Here is a 24,468-nt window from a genome sequence, read left to right as displayed (position 1 = left end):
ATTACCTAAAAAGAAGATCATTAATTTTTTTTATTTTATTATCAATTAAAATTAATTATAATTTTTGAATAAAGTTTTTTTTCTGTGTATCGTCTTGTTTTGATGGTCAGTTATCGATAACCAAAGAACAATTTCAAATTAGAGATGAGCTTGTGCTATTTTGTTTGTCGTGAGTAATACTTTTGAAATTGTTTATGTTTTTAAGTTTCCTGTGTAATAGTTCGTATAATAATCTAAATATCAAAAGAAAAGTTCAAAGGGTTTGCATAATATTAATCAAGTGAAACTTTTCCCAACTGGAATATCGTTTTGTTTTTTAAATGTCCCTCACGCGCTCATCCCTAATTCACTTTGCCTGGTTTTCTGTCCAATTTCGCCACCATGTCCGGCTCCGGTGGGATTTATCTCGGAATATCTGACCTATAAGCTAACTCTGTCTTTCCTGCAGGTGCCAATCCCTTTGCCCAGTTCCAGGAATCCTTCACCCAGGACGGCAGCGTCTACAAGTATTTCGATCTGCCCTCCATCGACAGCAAATATGGTGAGTAGTCGTCTTTATCATTATTGTTGTTATCTCTATTATTATTATTATTATTTTTACAGATTCCCTGCCCTTTTCCATTCGCGTTCTGCTGGAATCCGCGGTGCGCAACTGCGACAATTTCCATGTGCTGGAGAAGGATGTGCAGAGCATCCTGGGATGGACACCATCGCTGAAACAGGAAACCAGCGATGTGGAGGTCTCTTTTAAACCAGCGCGTGTGATATTGCAGGTTTGGATTGGCACATCAATCCTTAGATTCTTCTAAATAATTACCCCAACTTCAGGACTTTACTGGCGTTCCCGCCGTCGTGGATTTCGCCGCCATGCGGGATGCGGTCCGCGAACTAGGCGGCAATCCGGAGAAAATCAATCCCATCTGCCCCGCCGATCTGGTCATCGACCACTCCGTTCAGGTGGACTTTGTTCGCTCCTCGGACGCTTTGACCAAGAACGAATCGCTGGAGTTCCAGCGCAACAAGGAGCGCTTCACCTTCCTCAAATGGGGAGCCCGTGCCTTTGACAACATGCTGATTGTGCCACCCGGTTCCGGCATTGTTCACCAGGTCAATCTGGAGTACCTGGCCCGCGTGGTCTTCGAAAGCAACACCACCGATGGCTCGAAGATCCTGTATCCCGATAGCGTCGTTGGAACCGATTCCCACACCACCATGATCAATGGTTTGGGTGTTTTGGGCTGGGGCGTTGGCGGCATCGAGGCGGAGGCCGTGATGCTAGGCCAGTCCATCTCCATGCTGCTGCCCGAGGTGATTGGCTATCGGTTGGAGGGCAAACTGGGCCCTCTGGCCACCTCCACCGATCTCGTGCTGACCATTACCAAGCATCTGCGTCAGCTGGGCGTCGTCGGCAAGTTCGTGGAGTTTTATGGGCCCGGAGTGGCGGAGCTCAGCATCGCGGATCGCGCCACCATCAGCAACATGTGCCCGGAATACGGAGCCACGGTGGGCTACTTTCCAATCGACGAAAATACGCTGAGTTATATGCGGCAGACCAGTGGGTTTTACTTAGCTATTTGATGGTTTAACGGATATAATCATAGATTTCATTTAACAGATCGCTCTGAAAAGAAGATCGACATTATTCGGCAGTATCTAAAGGCCACTCGACAGCTGCGTGACTATGCCCTCGAGGATCAGGATCCCCAGTATACAGAGGTGTGTAGTATAATTATTTTGAATTTTTTGTTTTATATAAATGAATTAATTCGAATTTTCCGTTTATTAGAATTGAATGAATTTGAATTTTGAGTTTATTAGAATTGAGTGAATTTGAATTTTGAGTTTAATAGAATTGAATGAATGAATTGCATGAATTCTGTAATAATTCAAACGACAATTTCTTTAGAAGAAGAAAGGGCCATCATTTTGTGATTAAATCTGCCTGAATTTTATTTACTAAGCAGTTAACATTGATTTGTTAAAAATGTTCCACTTTTTGTTCATAAAATTCATAAAAATTATTCATTTATTCATTCAATTCGAAATGAATTAGAAAAACATTCAATTTATTTCACATAGAATTAAATTAAACCAGGGACCGTAAATAATCATTATTTGAGATTTTTATTTTAAAAGGCCTACTGAGGTTTATACAAGTTTTAATCAACAATTTAACTGGTTTTTATGCACTTTATAGACATGAACAAATAACAGTTAATTTGCTTTCCAAATTTGTTGAAATGCATATACTTTGTGGACAAGAGTAACAAGAACGTTATTTTTGACGTTTAAAACCAAATATCACAGTAGTCTTTTTAAAATAAAAATCTCAAATATTGATTATTTACGGTCCCTGAGTTAAACAAATCAGAAATTTCATGGCATACTATAATAAAACAAAAATTGAATTATTCACGAAGGGCTCTAGTTTAAATGAAGCAATCACTATCATAAGTTATTTCTATCCCTTGCAGTCCGTCACTCTGGATCTCTCAACCGTGGTCACCTCGGTTTCGGGCCCCAAGCGGCCGCATGATCGCGTCTCGGTCTCCAGCATGTGCGAGGACTTCAAGTCGTGCCTTACCAGCCCAGTGGGCTTCAAGGGATTCGCCGTACCGCCAAGTGCTCTAACTGCCAGTGGCGAGTTCCAGTGGGACGATGGAAAGAGCTATAGAATAGCTCATGGATCCGTGGTCATTGCGGCCATCACCTCCTGCACGAACACCTCGAATCCCTCGGTGATGCTGGGCGCCGGTCTGCTGGCCAAGAATGCCGTGGAGAAGGGCCTGAGCATTCGGCCTTATATCAAGACCTCTTTGTCTCCTGGTTCCGGGGTTGTTACCTACTACCTCCGCGAATCCGGCGTGATTCCCTACCTGGAGCAGCTGGGCTTCGATATTGTCGGCTATGGCTGCATGACCTGCATCGGCAACTCGGGGCCGCTGGACGAGAACGTGGTGAATACCATCGAGAAGAACGGACTGGTTTGCTGTGGCGTTCTGTCGGGTAACCGCAACTTCGAGGGTCGCATTCACCCGAATACCAGGGCCAATTATCTCGCCAGTCCGCTGCTGGTGATTGCCTACGCGATAGCCGGTCGAGTGGATATTGATTTCGAAATTGAGCCACTGGGAGTGGACGCCAACGGCAAGGATGTCTTCCTGCGCGACATTTGGCCCACGCGCAGCGAGATCCAGGAGGTGGAGCACAAGCACGTCATTCCCGCCATGTTTCAGGAGGTCTACAGTGAGTATTAAGCAGGATTCAGAAAATAACACACTCTGTAAAAAACTTGTGTTAATAACATGTTAAATTTCAAAGCGTTAAGTTCAAAAAAAGTTATTGATATGTGTGTAAAAAATTGTAGCTTACATATGTTATAAACATAAATAACACACACAGTTTATTTGAGTTATTTACACGACGTGTTATTAACACGACGTGTTTTTTGCACAACGTGTTTTTAACACAATGAGTTTTTGACATTAAAACGTCAGAAATACATGTTTTGAAACGGTTAAAAATAACTTTTAAGATATCCTGGCCCAACCTTGATTCTTTGTTTTTCCTTCGATTCGTTAATGACCTTAAATTGTAATTTTCATTTGTGTTAAAAACACAGTGTGTAAAAAAACGCCGTGCTAATAAAAAAAACTCGTGCTAATATAAAAAACACGTCAAAAACTTTGCTCACACTGTAAAATACAATTTTTCATGTTTTTAACATCTGTGTTAAATTCCGAACCCTGGTATTAAGGATTGGATTTTTGTACTTATGTATCCCCCATCCTTATAGGTAAAATCCAGCTGGGATCCAAGGACTGGCAGACTTTGGAGGTGTCCGATGGCAAGCTGTATCCCTGGAGTGGCGTATCCACCTACATCAAACGTCCCCCCTTCTTCGAGGGAATGACCCGGGAGCTGCCACAGCTGAAAAGCATCGAGAAGGCTCGCTGTCTGCTGCTGCTGGGCGATTCGGTGACCACCGATCACATCTCGCCAGCCGGTTCCATTGCCCGCAGGAGTCCTGCAGCGCGGTATTTATCAGAGCGCGGCCTCACTCCCCGTGATTTCAATTCGTACGGCTCCCGTCGTGGCAACGACGCTGTGATGGCGCGTGGAACCTTTGCCAACATTCGGCTGGTGAACAAACTGGCCTCCAAAACCGGACCCAACACGCTGCACGTGCCCAGTGGCGAGGAGATGGACATCTTCGATGCGGCGGAGCGGTATGCGGGCAAGGGAACACCGCTTGTCCTGGTCGTGGGCAAGGATTACGGCAGTGGAAGCTCGCGGGATTGGGCCGCCAAGGGGCCATTCCTGCTGGGCATCAAGGCGGTGATCGCCGAGTCGTACGAGCGCATTCATCGCTCCAATCTGGTGGGCATGGGCATCATTCCGCTGCAGTTCCTGCCGGGACAGAGCGCGGAATCCTTGAATCTGACTGGCAGGGAGCTCTACAACATTGCCCTGCCCGAGGGCGAACTGAAGCCGGGCCAGAGGATCCCAGTGGAGGCCGATGGCGTCGTCTTTGAGACCACCTTGCGCTTCGACACCGAGGTGGACATTACGTACTACAAGAACGGTGGCATTCTTAACTACATGATCCGCAAAATGCTGGATTAGTGATTTGTTAACTTCTATATTCCATGTGCATTTTTTACTGATGAATTTTTGTTATTGCGGTGTGATGGGAAATAAAGTTTGACGCATCATTGGTAAGATGATGAGTAATAAATCTTTCGACTAGTTTTGTTTATTTTTTACCAGAGACATTTATTAGAAAAAATCATTATTTAAAATTTTTATTATAAAAGTTTCAAAATAATTATAATTATCAATTTATAAAATATCAGTTTTTTAAAATAACAGTTATTTTCGGACTTTGTTTTTTAAAATAGGTAAAAATAAATAAATCAAATTACACATTTTAAAATACGCGCTCTTTATTATATCGATAACATGCAATCGATAGTTTAAACTGCTTGCTTAAATCGTCATAACAGAAAACTGCTTTAAAAACATCGAAAAGATTAAGTTCGATAAATTCAACAATCGATTGGTCGCTGTTAGCTCGCTGTTAATTTAACATAAATTGCTGCTTCTTTTTGTCCGTCCCGTGGACTTTTCTCCAGAGGATTTTGATTCCAATTCGCAAGGAAAAACACAAATAAGGCAACAGATCGCGCGTGCGAAGACCCCTCTGCAGCCAGTGCGCGTTAGTTAGTTGAAAAAGCCGCGGAAAAACGCAACAACGCAGCAGGAAAGTCGCGCCTCCGCCGTCTCCGCCTCCCCACAGAAAATCACACGAAAAAAAAAAGATCTCGGGTCGCACAGGGTTTTTATTTTGGGCTCCGGTGGCCGTGCTACAAATCCGCCGACCCATATATACCATATAGAGAGTGCCCAGTGGCGTCGCGTCGCCTTGGATTATGTCATTTGTTTACGGGGAATTGCCGCAGGCCCAGTAGCCAATGTTGCATCCGAAAGAGGCAGCAGCGAAAACCTGTAAAAATGTAGACTGTGTGCGTGTGTGCGTGTGTGTGTGTGCGCGGATAATGGACGTTTAGTTTTTAGTTTTTAGTCGTGGCCCCAAAAGAGATATAGCGCAATAGATATAGCCAGCAGATTCAGAGAGAGATCCACCCAATGGCCACCTATAATCCGGGCGCCAGCAGCAGTGCCGCCGATGTGCTGAGCGCCACCAGCGGAACGGCCACCTTTCTGGTGCCCACCAGTGCAGCAGTTTCGCATCCGGGCGCGCATCCTGCCCAGCTGCAGCTGGACCAGTTTGGAGGCTTGCAGCAGCAGCACCACCATCACCACCAGCAGACCAACTCCTCGTACACCTTCGTGCAGATCAAGCGGGAGCCCTGCCAGGTGTCCGAGATCAGCTCCAACAATTGCCACCAGCAGCAGCAGCAGGTGCAGCACCAGGGCTTGTCCTCCGCCTCGCTGACCGCCTCCTCCAAGACCATGTCCTCCTCCACGCTAACCACGCTCGTTAAGATAGAGGCGCCCTCGCCGAAGGTCTCCGAGCTGGAAAAGTCCTCAGGTAGGTGACATCTAGACATATCCTCCTCCTCACCCGGTTAACTACACTATTCCAGCAGGCAACTCCGTGCCCATTGGCATCGCCGTGGCCAGGAAACGGCCGCAGGAAGCCCTGGTGCCGGCCATAAACACCCCCGCCACGATGCCCCTGCAGCCGCCACTCAACAAGGACATGAACTGCTTCGGCATACGCGTCGCTGACCTCGGTGAGTGCTACACAGAGAGAAAAAGGGAGGCGGTCTTATCTCAGTATCCTTAAAAGCATTTATTTTTGGATAAAAATGATTCGGAAAACTAAATACTGTATAAATCCCGAGACATCCGCCAGTTTTATAGGGATCTTTAACATTTAACATTTTAACATTTATTTTTAAGTTCCAGTAAGGAAATGTTTTGAAAACCTAAATAATTTATAAATCCCGAGAGATCCGCCTGATTCATAGGGTTTCTTTTGTAACATTTCTTTCTAAGTTCCAGTAAGGAAATGTTTCGAAAACCTAAATACTCTATAAATTCCGAGAGATCCGCAAGTTTTATAGGGTTTCTTTTGTAACATTTCTTTCTAAGTTCCAGTAAGAAAATGTTTCGGAAACCTAAATACTCTATAAATCCCGGGAGATCCACCAGTTTTATAGGGATTTTTTTGTAACATCCACATTGAATATTCTCCATTTTGGATATTCTCCGAAATTTCTAGAGCGATAAATAGAAAATCCGGTTTATCAATTTTGAACTTAATATTCTTTCGCTATTTTTGGTTTATTGCACCTAGATTGGAATGCTCTTCCGGCTTTATTTCGCTATCATTATGATATCATCATATGATATGATCTATAATGACATGTACATTTTCCAAAACTCATTATCATATTGCCTCAAACTTTCCCGCCGTGTACCTTCTGGGCATCTAATTCAATTGAGGCACCAGATTTGAGCGCCCCTAATGAACGAAGCGTTCGCGTTCCCAAGGGGCAACGTTATATGATGCTTATAATGCCAGGACGTGGACGTCGTTCAATTATGCCACTAATAAGATTGCCAGCAAACGCTGAACGTTGTGCGGAATTCCTTCAGTGAGTTGAGTGAAAGCCGAGGGTGTCGTCTCCGCCGTAAACACCCCGTCAGCTTTTCGAGAGTTGAGAGTTGAGAGGGCAGGAATCATATGATGGCCGCCTGTTGTGCGGCTGTCGTTGTTGTGACAGCCACCGAATCGAGAACGACTCTTCCCTTTTTCCTCCCTGGGAAAGGAGGGCAGGAGGAAACCGGTGGTAAATCATACGAACTTCTAAAGCGGAAATAAAGCGAAAGTGAAACACACTGCGATTGTAGAAGGGAGGCTTTGCCTTTGACTTTGGCCGACTTGGAACTGCTCTTCAGATGGGCACATTAAATATGTTTATGTACTCGGGGGTGTGTTGTGTGTAAACCCAGTCGAATTCTATTTTCCGGATTATTTTTGAAGCTTACTAATGGAGAAATAAGCAGCCATGACCGTCAACTTGATTATTTTACGATCTTTGAAATGAAAACTAGGGCTTCACTTTTGGATTATTAGGAAAATATTAACAGATGTTACATTTTTGAAATCAGTTCAATGATCACATTACAGAATTCATTACAGCTCTTTTTTGGGGACTTTAAATGGTTAAGTAAATGGAAAGTAGAGCTATTGTATAAATATTAGTCTTACTACAACATATAATAAAACCCTATAGAAATTTGTATAAGGTACATTGATTTATAAAAGTTTAAAGTTTGTTGGTAGGTAATTTGTAATTCAAAAATTTCCCACGTATTTCCCAGAAATCAACATTCAAAGCTGATAAAATAGAAATAAGGTGCCTTTGGGGGTTTTTATTTTCACTCCAATACACTTGCAATGCTGTTATAGAAAGCAATAGATTATTTTTGTGGAATTTTATTAAGATATCTAAAAGTACTACGCCTTAAAAAATCATATCTTCTCCACATTATATTTCTAATCTCTCAAAAATATGTTCACAAGCAAGAGCAAAGCGAGATATGTGTTTTTATATATGTATAACAAGAAATATAAAAAAACTTTCCCTTGATAACTTTTAGGTAGCTTTGCTGAGCTACTTTTGCGTTCTGGGAATTTAGCAATCAGGTTCTCGTACTTTTCCCTTTTCAAAGAACCTTTATAAAGCTGGCAAAAGTTGGCGGGTTCCACATGTTTCGTCAGTGAGCAGGGTATCACGCTCCACCGAAGCTTTGAAGCGGAGGCGGTGGAACATCGGAGAAGCGAATCTAAAGACAGATTACTCATGGACGGTGCACGGGTGGGTGTTTTTTCAGACAAGTTAGCGGTGGCTGTTGCTTAGAAGTAGTCAGGGATCTGAAGGGGAAGAGCAGCCACAAGGGATGCTCGAGTTCTAGCTCTGGATGCTTGACTGGTTTCGCGGGGATGTGAAACTACACACAAAAAAAAAACTATCTAAATTCAACATAGAAAAATAGTATCTCACAATTTTCTGAATTTTTCATGTTTTGTTATTTTATTTTTTGGGTCATGGAATAGTATTTAACAATTAAAATAGTAGAAAACCTATTTACGAAATATGCGGGTATTTTGTTGTTTTATTCATTTGGCAAATTAATAGTAATAGTAATTTGATTTGTAAGTTTAGGTATCTGTGAAATGTAAGTGTCTATAAATAACTTCCATTTAAATTATTATAACAAATTTAATAAAAAATAAAAATAGTTCAAAAAATAAATTTAAAAAAACAACAATTTTTTCGAGTAAAATACTATTTTGTAGGTCATCTATTTTTTTTATAGGTACTCTACTATTTTCTTTGACCATTTTCTATTTTTTATGGGTTGGGGCAGTTTTTACTATTAAATATTTGATATTACATAGTTTTTTTTTTGTGTGTAGAGGAAGCTGGGTACGACTTAACCGAGAAGAGTCGTCCTAAAACAGGACAACCTAGCAACATGACACGCCGAATTGGATTGGGTACACACGACCATATGGCAGAGTCTTTAGTTATTATTTTTTTCCCTTCCAAAGTCACAGGCTATTTATAAACGTTTGCTGGGTAGTTTCAGTTCCGCAGCCCGAAACAAATCACTTGTCAAAAGATGTAGCTCTAATTGCGTTTCGGAGATGGGACATTGTCATTCATTTCGTTTTGGGGGTGGTGTTCTGCTGGGCTTACCAATACTTCAGATCCCTTAATGTAATGCAATTACAGGGCATCACGTTCGGTTTAATCGAATTTCTGTAAAATTATCCAGCCGCAGATTCGGGGGTGGGTTATTCAGTCGTCAGTCGAACGATTGTGATGTGTGTGAAAGGTTGGTTGTTGGTGGTGGGCGGCGGGCGCAGGCGGTCACCAAATGCATAGTTCAAGGACACACTGCAATATTTCACGTATACATACACATCCTCGCTTACAACTAAAGTTACACGGCAGGCCCGAAAGTTTATTAAACAAACGAACGCCGAGCAGAGAGGTTGTCTAATTTATCAGGAATTGAACTTAATAAAAATACCGCCAAAATATTAAATCATTTCCTTGTTATCCTTACTTTCAGGTGCCACCAGTTGCGGCAATCTGTACTTTACGGGCAACGGCGACCTGATGACCACCGGCACGGCCACCGCCGAGGAACTTGCTCTGAGTGCAGCAGGTGTGAGCCGAGCACCCTCCACCTTCTGGCAGTATCCAAGTGAGTTGTATTCCAGATTGCATGCCAGATCCCCCTATCTCCTCCTCTCTCTACTTTGGTTCTCTCTCTTTTCCGTTGCGTTTTTGTAGATGCATTACCCATTGAATCAGTGATTTCCATGTCGCCCGCCACGGTGGGCCTGCAGTACTCGCGGGAGGCCAGTCGCGGACAGGTGGTGCTGCTGCCGGCCGGCCCAACAGCGCTCGGTAAGTCGAGGATCTGGATCTCCTTCACATACCCACTCCGCATGCCAAATTAATTTCGAAACTCGATTCGCCAAAACCAAACTAATTCATGCTTTTAAACTGCGCTTCTCTCCCCTCTGCCTTTACTCCAAAACTCCAACATGCACAGCAGGCATATCAAATTTTCCCCTCTTAACGCCCACAGATCCGTTCCAACAGGCGGCGGCTGCGGCTGCGTTTGTCTGGCCCTCGGCCTACATCCCCCAGGCTCCGAATCCTGGTGGTCACTCCGCTGCTGCTGCTGCTGCTGCTGCCTCCATGCAGCCGACGCCCAACTTCATCTTTCCCTCGATGGGCGGCCACCAGGCGCTGAGCACCACGCCCTCGTATGCCTCCACGCTGCAGCTCTACTTGGCCGCCGCGGCAACGGCGACGGGCAGTTCGACAATGTGCCAGCACAGCAATCAGCAGACCAGCACCACCACCACCAATTCCACCATCAATCTGAGCCTGGCCGCCGGTTCGGGGGTCACGCAAAGCGGGAGCAGCAGTCTCAGTGCGAGCAGCTCTCGCTTCCTCAGCTTGGCCACTCCTTCGCTACTCTCCCTGCCGCCACCGCCGCCAGGAATGAAGGAGGAGTATGCTCCGATGCCGCTGGCTTTGCCACCTTTAGTGCCACTTGAGGCTGCGCGGGACAAGGAGCAGGCCTTGAACCTGATGCGCCTGCCCACGCCGCCCACCTCGGCCACCATGGAGCCATTGCCTTCTTCCCTGGGACAGGCGACGCCCCACCATCTCTTCCAGTCGGCTGCCATGGCTACGGCCACTGCTCAACCGACACTGCTCAACCTTTCGATGCATGGCAACGGTGGGGCAGCAGAGTTAACCGCCGCTGCCACGCCCCTGCCTTCGGTTTGTGACGAAGCGGCGGCGCTGAACTACAAGCTGCATGCACCGCTGACGCCGCAGACACCACCACGTCTGGCGGAGATTCCAGTGCCGCAGATGCAGGATGTGAATATACAGACGGACACGCCTGTTTGCAGTGAAGACGAGAGCTTTCCAGTTGCAGGGAAGTCCCAGGAAACGGCAGATCCTCCGCCGCTGGAACTAACGAAGCCCAGTGAAGTTAGCCATACGCAGCCTACCGAGTGCCATACCCAGACGGAACCCAGTGAAATACCCAGTGCCAGCCAGGAGGAGGAGGAGGAACCCCCCGCAGAAACGATGATGACACAAGCGGAACAGGCAGCTCCCGAGGATCTGACCGGCTTGGAGCTGCTCTCCAACATAAGCACCAATAGCAAGCCGCTGGTGCGCGTTAAGCAGGAGCCGGTGGAGCAAGTGGAGATACCGCCGCAGCCAGTGGAACAAATGCCCATAGAGGAGCCAGCGCCGCCCATGCAGGAAATGGAATTGGAGCCCACACCCCAGGCGCCGGAACCTCTGGGAGGTCTCAAGCTGCTGTGCGCTTTGGCCGAGCAGCGGATCCAAGAGGAGGTGGTGCAGGGCAGCAGTCTCTTTGCCACGCCCTCCTCGCGCACGCCCACTCCTACGCCCACAGCGACGTCGCCGCCCTTGCCCTTTGAGGCCAAGTCCTGTTTTGCCTTTGGCCAGTCGCAGGTCGCTGCTTCCGTCTTCCCCTCCTCCTCCTCCTCCTTTCAGATGCCATTAAGCTCGCCCGGCTTTCCTTCGATGCAGGGCATCGAGTTGCCATCCACTTCGGCCAGCGTTGTAGCCGATCTAACGCCCGTTAAGCGCAAGAAGCACAAACATTCCAAGTCCTCGGGCAGCGACAGCCGCAAGTCGGCACGCTGCAGCAAGAAGAGCAAGAAGAAGCGGCGCCACAGCACTGCGGCGCAGAAGGAGGAGGACGTCGAGCTGCAGGACGAGCAGCTGCAGTCGGAGCTGCGCAGTGCCCTCCACGCCATGGATCCCAGCTACGCGCAGCGTTTTGGCCAGGAGGTGTTCAGCATCATGGACAACAGCATGCGAATGCGACTCGCGGACGTAACGCGGCAGTATCGCAAGAAGAAGCGGAAGCTGGACGAGATTTCCAAGCACAAGAAGAAGAAGAAGTGCTCCAAGCAGCAGCAGCTCCAACTGCAGCAGCCGTCACCTGCTCTGCAACAGCCGCAGATGACGCTGTCCAGTGTCCTGGGGTAAGTGATTTCTACTTAGGATCAGGGCTCGGAATTTAACACGCATGTTAAAAACATGTAAAATTGTATTTCACAGTGTGAGCAAAGTTTTTCACATGTGTGTCAAAAACAAAAGTGTTAAAAAACACAGCTCACTTGTGTTTTTTACACAATGTGTTAACACGGCGTTTTTTTACACACTGTGTTTCTAACACAAATGAAAATTACATTATATGGACATTAACGAATCGAAGGGAAAATGAAGAATCAATATTGGGCTCGGATATCTTAATTGTTATTTTTAACCGTTTCAAAGCATATATTTCTGACGTTTTAATGTCAAAAACTCATTGTGTAAAAAACACGTCGTGTAAATAACACAAATAAACTGTGTGTGTTATTTATGTTTCTAACATATGTAAGCTACAATTTCTTACACACATGTCAATAACTTTTTTTGAGCTTAACACTTTGACATTTAACATGTTAATAACACGAGTTTTTTACAGAGTGTGTTATTTTCCGAACCCTGCTTAGAATATCACTTACAGGCAAATCTAATGAAATTTAAATCTTTCAGAACTTCATCACCGCTGCGCGACTACAAGTTCCCGAAGTTTTCGAGCAGTAACCTTCAGGCATCCAGCTTCCTGCGATTCCCGGAGAAGACACACTCCTCCTTCCCACCACCGCCGTCCCTGCAGCAGCAATCCCAACCGGAGCCCAATCCCTTGCCCAGCAGCAACTCACCGAGTACCTCGTCGTTCGTCCGTTTGGAGCCCAGTGCCCTGGACGCGGCCGTTGCCATTGCCCCAACTACCTCTGCAACTGCCGCCTCCTGCTCATCACCGTCGTCTGCCAAGCAGGCGGCTTCGGCAGCGCGAAAGCAGCGGAAGATGAAAGCGATTGCCAGCGGTTCGGCTGGAGATCAAACCACGGCGACGGAGGCAAAGCGGCGGGTGAGCGGCATTGACCGTGAACTGCAGCTGACCAGTGAACACCTGTATCGCGATGAGACCCGCGTCCTCACCGACATGGGTGGACTATTCTATGCGGGAGTGATGAAGCCCTTGCGACCGCCGGATGTCTACTCCATCACTTTGGACGGCGAGCGCGGCAACAAGTCGCATGTGATGTCACGCGAGGATATACTCAAGGATACGGTTAGTAAAGACTAGAGCCCTGCATGAATGGATTCAATGAATTATTTTGAATTTGTTGTTTTATATGAATGAATTAATTAGAATTTAATAGAATAGTTTAATAGAATTGAATGAATTTGAATTTTGAGTTTGAAGAATTTGAATGAATGAATGGCATGAATTTCGAAATAATTCAAACGACAATTTCTTTTAAAAAAGAAAGGGCCATAACACAGGTCGACAAAATCAAGACTTTTTCTTGGCCCAAGAATAAACGCTACAAAACCTGAAGGAATTTTAGCTGTAGATTACTACCTCATACTTGGAAACTTTCCATCACGTCGAAGTTTTGAGAAATCCGTGGTCAAAGTTCCAAATTTTCGATTTTTAGGCACTTTTTGCGGCTTAATAGTAAGAAAACCTTTCGTAGCCCAGAGCCACAATTTAGCGGAAATGGTACCTTGAACCTTTAACTTCAAGAGTGTCCAATCACAAAGCTGGGCGACCTCTACTTCTTTAGCTACAATGGATTTTACAGAAGTACTTTTTGTCATTTTTTTTCATCTATAGTAGCCTGATATTTTTCTTGTTGAACTGAGACCCATATACATAAAATACATTAAAAATATCAGGCTACTATAGATGAAAAAAAGTGACAAAAAGTACTTCTGTAAAATCCATTGTAGCTAAAGAAGTAGAGGTCGCCCAGCTTTGTGATTGGACACTCTTGAAGTTAAAGGTTCAAGGTACCATTTCCGCTAAATTGTGGCTCTGGGCTACGAAAGGTTTTCTTACTATTAAGCCGCAAAAAGTGCCTAAAAATCGAAAATGCGGAACTTTGACCACGGATTTCTCAAAACTTCGACGTGATGGAAAGTTTCCAAGTATGAGGTAGTAATCTACAGCTAAAATCCTTTCAGGTTTGGTAGCTTTTATTCTTGGGCTTTTTTTTTGTCGACCAGTGTAATTTGTTGATTAAATCTGCCTGAATTTTATTTACTAAGCAGTTAACATTGATTTTTTAAAAAATATTCCACTTTTTGTTTTCAAAAAAAAGCACAAAAAAAATCGGACAAAATTATTCATCATCATTTAATTCGAAATGAATTAGAAAAACATTAAATTTATTTCACTTAGAATTGAATTAAACAAATCATAAATTTCAGGGCATACTATAATAAAACAAAAATTGAATGACTCATGCAGGGCTCTAGTAAAGACATACATTTTATAAATCGGAAACAATTCTAATTAAATTATTGTTTTACAGATCCTTGAAGTGGCCCCGAAAAGCGTGGAGAGTGTGCCAGTGGGCACGCGTTTGTGTGCCTACTGGAGCCAGCAGTATCGATGCCTTTATCCTGGACGTGCCATTGACTCCGAGCAAGTTGACGACGGAGCCGCTGGCGGCGCAACGAATTCGGCCACAACAGCGCCGGACTTTGTCAGTGTGGAGTTCGACGACGGCGACAGCGGCAGGATCCGCTTGCAGAACATCCGCCTGCTGCTCAGCGATTATCCCATAGCAGGTATGCTTGTACTTTGAACTTTTGTGGGTATAAAACTTAAGACCCCGCCACCCAATCATTACTTTCTTGTTGTGTGCGTGCCTCCTTATTTACTTCTTTGTTGTTTTCGTTGCTCCTGCCCAATCTTCCCCAACCCAACCCCTTGGAACAGAGTACAACGATAATCCCCTCTACTCAGTAGGCAAGCAGAAGCGAAGCGCTCTGCGCGGGGGTGAAAGTGGCCCCGGAGGAGGCTCGCAGGACCACTTGAGCGTGCCCGGCTGCGAGGACTCGCACAGTCATCACAGCCTGGGGATGAGTAGCGATAACACCACCTCGCTGGCCGCCACCATGGAGCTTTTCACGCAGCGCAGTGAGAAGAAGCGCCTGAAGAAGAGTCTCAAGAAGATGTCCAAGGCTCAAAATGGCGTTAATCAGGCTACTTCTACCAATGGAGGAGCTGATGTCGCTGCATCCGGCGAGGGTGTCAGTGCAGAGGATGCCGCTCGAAAGCACCACAAGCACAAGAAACGCAAGAAGCACAAGAAACATCATCGCAAGAATGGCAGCGAAGAGCCGGAGCAGCAGCAGCAGGAAACAACAGAAGCTCTCAGTACAGAGATGTCATCAGCACCAACGGCGCCAACCACGAATCGTGTTAAGGTGGAGGTCAAAGTAAAGACAGAGCAGTTGGAGATGGAAGAGGAGACGGCATCCAATCTCATGTCAGAGATATCCGAAGAGGTAGGCTATCTAACAACCCAAAATTGTTAAAATTAAAATTGTTACGATAAATCAATGACTTTTAAAGTAAACTTATAAATGTTACGGTCCCTGATGAAAATCTCTCCAGCTATTCAATGCTTACCATTTGATATTTTAAGTAATTTGAAGTACATCTATTACAAAATCCGAGTTATTTCATTAGTAGATTGCAATACAAAGGGCTACGATATAATTGAAGGGTTGAAATAATCCCATTTTCTATTCGCAGGCCAAGGGCGACGATCTGGTCGAGCATAACAACTCCAAGGGAAGCAGCAAGATAGCTGCCTTCCTGCCGGAACGGCAGCTGTGGGGTTGGAATGGTACCGCCTATCGCAAGGCGGGCGTCAAGGGACGCGCCAGAAAGCAATTTTACAAAACAATCAAAAGGGGAAAGGAGACTATCACGGTGAGCACACTCTACCCATTCGTATTTCAATACATCCCAAATACAAAACAATCTTTAATTATGTTTTCAGGTCGGGGACAGTGCAGTATTTCTATCGACGGGCAGACCAGATCGACCCTATATCGGGCGCATTGAGTCCATGTGGGAAACGACCACGGGCAACAAGGTGGTGCGAGTGGCGTGGTTCTATCATCCGGAGGAGACGACCGGCTGTCCAAAGTTGAAATTTCCGGTGAGCTACAGTTTGTGAAAGCAATTATAAACATCATTTATTTATTTCTATTTTATTCTGAATAGGGTGCTCTATTTGAATCGCCGCACGAGGATGAGAACGATGTGCAGACAATTTCGCATCGTTGCGAGGTGCTGCAGTTTGGCAGCTACTTCGACAAGTTCGGTGCCGATTCGAAGCAATATCAATCCATATACGATAACAATGATACATATTATTTAGCCGGGCACTATAACCCAAGGTTACAAGTGCTAAAACTACAAGACGATATTCCAACTCTCGAAGAGCTGCAGGATACAAATAATACTACTACTACTAAAACTACAGAAACTACTACCGAGGATTAAGCGAAAAGTGGATAGGCGTGGTTAGGCCTAGTGCATACAGATCTATATATATACAATATATATACATTATACATATATTTTACTATACGTGACCAGATGGAGAGCAGATATATACCTATATGTATACAAATATTATTTCTATATATTTTAAATGTATTATGTATTTCGAGAACTCAAAAAACAAGGACACTGGCGAGAGATAAAACGAGAGAGAACAAGGAACTAAGCAACAACCACTAAATTAATGTGTAGTTACGAGAAGCGCAAGCAATTTTAAGTCTAATTTTGTAAAAACAAGAAAAACAAACAGAAAAGGCGCTTCGATGACGACAAACTTAATTCACTTCAAGTTCAGCGAAAGTTTAGAAACGAAATGTGTGCTTCTACATCCCCTTTGATCCTTTGACCCTTCGAACACAACACATAACATAACACAACCAACCAACCAACCACAAACAAACACAGTCCACATTTAGAGCCCAGGCTATAGCTACAGGATAATGGGATACACTTGTTAACCTACGTGTATACCTACATGTTTCAGATGAAATTTAAAACGTGTTTTAAAGATTTTAAGCAGGCAACATGCAGCAACTACTACTATAAATGTAACAATTCAATGTGATAGCAAAACAAAACCAGATGTTGATGTGTACAGAGGAGAGAATAAGTATAGATGATAAATAAGAGATCAAGCAGAATGTGTGTGTTGAATATTTACAGTTCGTTTATTCAAGAAGAACAGCAACGTATAAAATCAAACCTATCTTTAATTACATCAATAAACTTGCCGGATATATTGAAATTTTTTATTTGAATTTTTAAATTGGAAGTATATTTTGAAGGCGTTCAAGACAAGCCTGGAAATTTAATTCAAATAATACTACTACTTGTATATACTTTTTTACCTTGAACAGTTTACATATCGGTTATATTGGCGAGATGTGGAGTGTTCAGGCTTTGGTGGTGCACCTCTTGCTGCTGGGCTCCATCCTGAGCATCTACTTCCAATCGACCGTATTGTCGGATCTTAAACCACTAAGTACACTGCGCGAATTGGGCTTGGAGCCACCGGCTAATAGACTAGTGGTTTTTGTGGTCGACGGTTTGAGGGCAGAGTCGGTGCTGGCGAAGAATTGCAGTTCAGTTCCGGACTTGCAGGAGCTCTTCATCGACCAGGCTTTGGTTGGCATCTCACACGCCGTCCCGCCAACGGTGACCAGACCGGGACACATCGCCATCTTCGGGGGATTCAATGAAGATCCTGCTGCTGCCCTAACCAACTTTGGCTGGAACCCATCTACCTTCGATACCGTCTTCAATCGCAGCAGAAACGCCATCGGCTGGACTCAGGATGTGGTTGCCCAGGTCTTCACCCACTTGCCCACCGGTGGTGCCCCGTTGCGCTTAGAAACCTTTTCCAGGTCGGACATTTCGGGCAGACTTCGGTTGGATGAGTGGGTTTTCGACAAGGTGCGCCTGTTCCTCAACAAGGAGGAGAATGTGCGTCCATTGCGCAACGCCACCTCGGTGGTGTTCTTTGTGTATCTAGCCGATATCGACCTGGCGGGCCACGCTTACACACCATACGGCTCAAATTTCCAGGAAAAGCTGAACTTCACCCAACGGGGCATCCGGCATACCTACGATCTCTTCGAAAGCGTTTTTAACGACAGCCGGACGGCTTATTTGATGACGGCAGATCATGGAATGAATGATGCAGGTGGGTTAGAGCCTTGAGTAATCGAATTTATTTATTATTTTATTCATTTTTTTATTTATTTATTTTTTTTATTTATTTATTTATTTATTTATTTATTTAATATTTATTATTTTATTTATTTATTTTTTTTATTTATTTAATATTTATTATTTTATTTATTTATTTATTTTTTTTTATTATTTTATTTATTTATTTAACCCACAAATCCCTATATGTTAGGCCAGCATGGCGGTGGGGGAGATCGCGAGGTGGAAACGCCCTTCATCCTCTGGGGATCTGGTGTTAAGGACATGGCCCCCGATCCCGGCCAGAATTTCACGGTTAATAACGATGGTCTTACCCGACCTCTGTACCAATTGGAGCAGACACAATTGGCGCCTCTAATGTCCGCTTTGATTGGCCTTCCCCCTCCGATGAACAACATAGCCCTGTTGCCCCTGGGATTCCTGAATACCAGCGTTCAGTACGAACTCCAGGCCCTCCACTTGAATGCCATGCAACTGCTTGTTCAGGCCAGGATTCTTATAAAGCGTCACGAGGAGGGAATTCTGTATCTGTGTCTGCCCAGGTTTGAGGGTCTGGACTCGGCACAGATTGATAATTATCCGCTGAGGATAAAATATCTGGTGGCCGAGAAGCACTTCGAGCAGGCGATGAAGATAACTCAGAAGATAGCCAAGGTGGCTCAGCAGTGCTTGGAGTACTATCACGGTTACTATCACCTGCCCCTGCTGGTGGCCACCACTGCCTCCTATTTGGTGTGGTTTTACCTTCTACTCGTGCAATTCACCCGAGAGTCCAGCGAACCGAGGACGAAGCGGCGAGGATTTCTAACGTGGAGCACTTTGATGATGTCCCTGGGAGGAGTGCTGCTCCTTGAGTTGATGATCCTGCAGAGGGTGCCCTACCTGACGGCCTTCTATCTGCTGCTGCCCTTCGGAATCCTCATCGTCGCCGTGGCGGAACGTCCCTCGGAAAACAGTTGGTTTAGCATCCAGTTTCCCATCCTTCATCTGCTGGGAATCCTTGTGCCCGCTGGCCTGCTGATACTGATGGCCTTTCACAACAGTCACATTGGAGTGCTATATTTCCTGATGGTGTGCCTAAATAATAGAAGGGCCTTCTTCAGGCCCTCCTTAAAGTTCTTTTTCTGGCTTGCCCTGGTAATACTGCTGAGTGGCATCCTCGTGGTGAAGCAGAACCCAAGTCTGGATTTTATTACCGATGCTATAAGAGATTATGTAGACAAAAGCCACGTGGTATATGTCAGTATGGTGGTATCTATAATTCGCCCTCTGATCCTGAAGCATCAACATGCCAAACGTGTTTGGATCATCAACGTGGCAGCGCTTTTGGCAGCAGCATACGGAATCTATCAGTGGGATAGGGATCAGCCAGTCTGCACCTACGTTTATGCTGCATGTTGGTCCTATCTAGCCTTCGCCTTCCTATCGATTCCTTATAGTGGGGCAAAGGAGTTAAGGCGTCGCCTGGAACTGATCATATTCAATATGCTGACGGTACACATAATGCTGACCATATCGATGGGCTCGCTATTTGTCCAGATCATGGTAACCGAGTTTGTGCTGGGCCTCGAACTTTACGAAGAGAGCAGCAGATCGAGGGATATTAAGAATGGGAATACCGATGAGGATCAAGAGGAGTCTCAAGTTGAAAGACCCGTGGGTCCATTGGAGCACCTGAGGCTGTCCTATCGCTATGCGGCTCTCATTCTTCTGTACTTTTACGTATCCTTCTTTGGCACCGGCCACTGGTTCTTCAACTTTACCTTCAAAGCCATCACCTCGCGTCTGTTCTTCCCTCAATTTCAACTTCACCTGATTGCGGCCTTCATCTTGCTAAAGATATTCATACCATCGATTATAGTTATGTCGAGCATATACGCCTTGGTAGCTTTTGGTCGAAAGAATACCCGCTCCATCTTTATATGCCTGTTCCTGATGAACGACACCATGAGCCTGTACTTCTGCTACTTTGTGAACAATCGAGGCTCTTGGCAGGAGGTGCGCCAATCGTTGGACCATCTTTTGGTGACCCATGTCTTTATCATTCTGCTGCTTGTTTGCTCCTGGATCGCAAAGGGTTTCCTCACCAACACCACGGAAGATAAACCAGAACGAGGCGCCCAAGTACAGGTTCTCGACAATGCTTCGACCTTGGTTGAGGACAGTCAGGTCTAGCTCATCCCAAATGGTCTGCCAAAATTGTCTAGTTCTATTTAATCTTAATCGATGTTTTGAAAGAAATTTGTTAGTCTCACATAAAAACTTATAAATTAAATATTTACAATTACAAAATTACATGTATGTGTGTTTGCCTTCCCAGCGGGAACATTCTTCTGGAAAATATGATATTTTCATGAGGTTTCTCTATACAAGCGGAAGGGACAAAACCTCATTCACCCCTTACATTTCTTTCGTCTGTGGTTTCAAAATACACGGGGGTGACACAAAAAGTTAGGGGTAAATGAGGTTTCTATGTAATTTTTCAAAGGAATTTACATTTTTCCTAAACCGTTGCCTGCTAAAAGATACAGGATTTCCAATACTTTTTCCTAAAAGGAACAGGATTTCCAACACACAATGAACCACCTTCTCACTTTTCCGGTGGGTTATTAAAATCTTTTCATTGTTGGTCCTTCGAGGTTTCGTTCTCGACTAGAGGAACATTCCAGGAAAGGTTTTATTTCTTTTTATAATATTTGCTAGTTTTTCATAACCAATACGAAAAGTTTCTGTTTTGTAAGTTTACCGAAGCAATTATTATCTCACTTCCGCCAAACAAGTTATAATAGCTACTAAGCTGTAACGGCTTATGACATTGCTAGTCTAGTTTCCCAAAACACAACCGACCCCCAAAGCCATAACCCATTTGCATAAGGAGCAGCCTGACGAATGCGTGTCTGTCGATGATGTGTTCAATGGGCTCACATGGGTGCCAGGAATCGGGGTCTCCTACCGCTACCGCCCCCTATCTAATCCTTAGCTCCTTGCCGTCAGATGCGTGCGTTGCCTGGCTGCGGGGGTCACGAGACCTGGCATCGATCCAACAGAAGGAAAATTTGCATTCGCCAGGCTTTATGGGAAGTAGGAAAGACGCGGGTCGACGGATGTACGGATGTACGGATGCGTGCCTCGAAGACACAATAATTAAAAAGCGATTTGTCTAGAACAACCGGGTTGAGTTAGGGGTCGTTCCGTCGTTCCGCCGCCGGCGGACAGGCCCCACCAAAAATGAGCACCACCCCGAAGTGGTACTGCCGCAACAAATCCCAGCCGATGCACACGTTCGCGGAAATCGGCAAATTGGGCCTGGAGCTGCGTCGTATTACCAAGCGGATAGTGATCGATGTCAACTCGGCGATTTTCAGTGAGCATGTGAGTTAGGATTCACTCTTCTGAATATAGGATTTCCACTTCATAAGTCCCCTACACTTAGGACACCATTTTGGAGGAGTGCGAACGGGTGGTGGAGCAGTACTGGAATCTCAAGGACGAGACCAAAAATGCCGATTTCCAGTCGCTCTCGAAAAAGATCAAGAGGAGTCCCTACAACCAGCTGCTGATGAAGAAGTTCCACTTGATAATGGATCTTAACGATAGACGTTTTTGCCAGCTCACCTTTGTACTCAAGCGCACTGTGGGTATAGGTCTTATATAATATTGAACTTTAAGTAATCATTACTAACTTTTAGTTAAGCTTCCTGCTCCGCAAGTCGATGCAATCGGAAATGTGGCTGAATTGGGCCTTGCACATTACCCAGTTGTACAACAAGTGTCGCAAGGTGGAGAAGCCCTTGGTTCCCGTGGAGGTGGACAGTCAACCAGGTGAGGAGGAGGCGGAGGAGGAGCCCAAGTTGGGTGGCAAGCGAAAGGAGGAAATGCCCGCCAATGTCTGCAGCAATATGTATCCTGCCCTGCTCCTGGCACTCAAGTCCATTGATTTCAACTACGTTCTGCAGGTTTGAATTCTTTTGAAACTTATTTGAAACCCTTCTTTAACTCTAGCTCCTTTTTCATATAGTTGGTGGCCCAGACTCGAGTGGAGCAGAATGCGTTGGATTTGGTCTTTGGACTCTTCAACATGGGCGAGCAAGATGCCTGGCGGGAGCAGCAGAATCTGGAGTCCACCTCCTCCAGCCTGGAGATTTTGCGCACCCTGAACATATCCTTTGCCGCCGGCGATTACCAACCGTATTGCGACTCTGCCCAGGATTACAAGTCCATGCAGATGCAGATGGCCGACGCCAGTCTCCAAGTGCAGGATCATGACCACCAGAGTCTGCGCTGCAAGCACACCGAGAGCTTCCTACAGAAGGAGCGGGTCTTCATTGCCCAGTTGATAGCTAAGGCCACGGAAATTAGTCCGACCATTTTCGGTGGGTTGTTTAACTTCTCAATCATCTTTAAAAATATTTATAGTTATTGATATCAAATAGATAATGGCAAAAAAGGTCCCGTGGACATGAACATGTATATTGTCAAGGGTTTGCGACTGCTCTGGTCCTATGTGGGCATTATTTTGGACCACATCCTGCTCTGGTGGATAGATAACCCCGTGTCCTGTTATCGACTCACCCATATAGATTCCATACGCAGCTGGCTCTATCATCAGAGTGTGAATGGTGGGTCATCTCTAGGATCTGTATTCTATATTATTACTAACTATAAATGTTCATTAGATATCCCCGAACCAGTTTTCTCAACACTCCGAGGCATTGGGGAGATCCTTACAGGATTTGTTTGCAACAACATTTGGGATCAACTCTTTCGCCTCACCCTCATATCTTCCAACAACACAAATCGCTTGGTGGATGTGGTAGCGGAACAATATCGCGATTGCCCCAAAAATGTAATCTATTTTTTACAATACTACAACTGCTAAGAACACACTTTTTTAGGAATTTGGTACCCCAACCGGCACCGTATGGATCAGTATTTTCGCCAATCTAGTTAATTTGAGCAACCAATACTTCTCCAATCTGGAGGCGCACAATAACTCCAGTCTGCTGCCAGTGGCCGAACAAATACCCATACTCCACAGGCTGGGTAAAATCTGAGTGAGTTTAATATCAGAGATCCGTTTATAATATTTTGTAATCCTGTGCCAGATCATTCGGTGCACTCGATGCGTCTCTGGGTCACCGAACAGGCAAAGCTTCTTTGCTGCGAGTGGAAAATGGACCGCTTCTTCCAGATTCTGGAGCACGATGTCAAGCTGTGCCTGAATGTCTTCGTAACCTTTCAACTGCCGAAACTCACTGCCGACCTGAGTGATATCCTGATGCTGGTCTGTGTTGCCCTGCGGACCAAGCTCATCGCCGAGGTCAACGCCAATATAGACAAGCTAAAGGTAAGTATGTACACCACAAAAAAACAGAGACAGGAAAAATGCCAAGATAAAATTTGTACGTTCTTGAAATCAAGGGAAAATCGCTCCCGAGTTTTGTTTTCAAGGTGAAGCCTTCTTCAAATAGAGATAAAAGATGTATCGATTTTGATCATTTAAGATTAAATCGTTCTTGTTCAGTTTAGCTGTATAATACTAACCTTTCTCCCTAGAAAACCACCGACGAGTGTGTTCAGATCCTCTCAGCAGTCTGCCGGGTCCTCAGCCTGGCCAACTTTACGCTCTGTTTTCCCGCCGCCAATTTTTGGCAGCGCGACCTATACAACAACGATGAGAAGAGCCTCTATGTGGGGTATGTGCTGGACGAGATCTATCTGCCCACCATACGTGCCACCAAGGACATTGTCATACTCAAGCTGATCCTGAAGCTCATCTGCGAGGCCTGGCTGGACTTTATCTACCAGAAACGCATCCGTTTTAGCGTGAATGGAGCCGTTCGATTGCTGAATGACTTCGACGATGTGCGTGAGTGGATCCTGGCCTGCACTTTGTTGGATGAGGAGCAGCTGGATAAGCTGAGCAACCACGAAGTGCTGCGCATGTGCAAGGGCGTGGGCAAGATACTGCTCCGTAAGCCGGAGGATGTGATCTCCATTACCCAGTCGCCCAAATTTGACAAGAAGGCGCGTAAGTTGATAGAACTTTTTTTGGAAATTGTATCCCTTTTGGTAAGGAGTTGTATACGTTTTTTGCAGAGGACGCCTCCGCCCAGGACACTCAGCTGCCCTCCGAGATGTTCGTCTCCAATCAGAAGCACTGGCTACAACTTCGTGCCAGTGGAGGCAATGGATTCCCCTTCCTGAAACTCTGCTGCGGAGATGCGGCCATGTAGT

General features: G+C 45.3%; 4 protein-coding genes across 7 annotated transcripts; all 4 read left to right on the top strand.

Annotated features, from left to right (window-relative positions):
• The first annotated feature begins 283 nt into the window (after positions 1–283).
• Positions 284–4,743, top strand: Irp-1A (Iron regulatory protein 1A). Its single transcript, XM_017148255.3, has 7 exons — positions 284–394; positions 449–541; positions 604–773; positions 829–1,555; positions 1,616–1,716; positions 2,475–3,246; positions 3,797–4,743. The coding sequence occupies exons 1-7, from the start codon at positions 382–384 to the stop codon at positions 4,624–4,626; spliced, it is 2,706 nt and encodes a 901-aa protein (XP_017003744.2). The 5' UTR covers positions 284–381; the 3' UTR covers positions 4,627–4,743.
• Positions 4,744–5,072: 329 nt separating this feature from the next.
• On the top strand, positions 5,073–17,294 carry wge (winged eye). 4 transcript variants are annotated; one of them, XM_070217988.1, is made up of 11 exons: positions 5,073–6,055; positions 6,114–6,260; positions 9,619–9,753; positions 9,843–9,959; positions 10,144–12,100; positions 12,660–13,242; positions 14,492–14,750; positions 14,902–15,473; positions 15,724–15,903; positions 15,974–16,135; positions 16,201–17,294. In XM_070217988.1, exons 1-11 carry the CDS (start codon positions 5,650–5,652, stop codon positions 16,480–16,482), a joined length of 4,800 nt encoding a protein of 1,599 aa, XP_070074089.1. In that variant the 5' UTR covers positions 5,073–5,649; the 3' UTR covers positions 16,483–17,294. The 4 variants fall into 4 exon arrangements, with proteins under 4 accessions (XP_070074089.1, XP_017003705.2, XP_017003704.2 ...); XM_017148216.3 differs by having other exon boundaries at positions 10,111–12,100; XM_017148215.3 differs by having other exon boundaries at positions 10,108–12,100.
• Positions 17,295–17,338: 44 nt separating this feature from the next.
• On the top strand, positions 17,339–20,504 carry LOC108061818 (GPI ethanolamine phosphate transferase 1). Its single transcript, XM_070217989.1, has 2 exons — positions 17,339–18,205; positions 18,425–20,504. Exons 1-2 carry the CDS (start codon positions 17,425–17,427, stop codon positions 20,404–20,406), a joined length of 2,763 nt encoding a protein of 920 aa, XP_070074090.1. The 5' UTR covers positions 17,339–17,424; the 3' UTR covers positions 20,407–20,504.
• Positions 20,505–21,459: 955 nt separating this feature from the next.
• On the top strand, positions 21,460–24,467 carry LOC108061872 (uncharacterized). The gene is made up of 10 exons (XM_017148289.3): positions 21,460–21,603; positions 21,665–21,865; positions 21,921–22,187; positions 22,250–22,604; positions 22,665–22,850; positions 22,908–23,077; positions 23,127–23,274; positions 23,337–23,578; positions 23,788–24,262; positions 24,331–24,467. The coding sequence occupies exons 1-10, from the start codon at positions 21,460–21,462 to the stop codon at positions 24,465–24,467; spliced, it is 2,325 nt and encodes a 774-aa protein (XP_017003778.2).
• Position 24,468: the final 1 nt, after the last annotated feature.

The sequence above is a fragment of the Drosophila takahashii genome, chromosome 3R (genome assembly GCF_030179915.1).
Source record: "Drosophila takahashii strain IR98-3 E-12201 chromosome 3R, DtakHiC1v2, whole genome shotgun sequence".
Lineage (NCBI taxonomy): Eukaryota > Metazoa > Arthropoda > Insecta > Diptera > Drosophilidae > Drosophila > Drosophila takahashii.
This window is presented reverse-complemented; position numbering and strand designations above follow the sequence as displayed.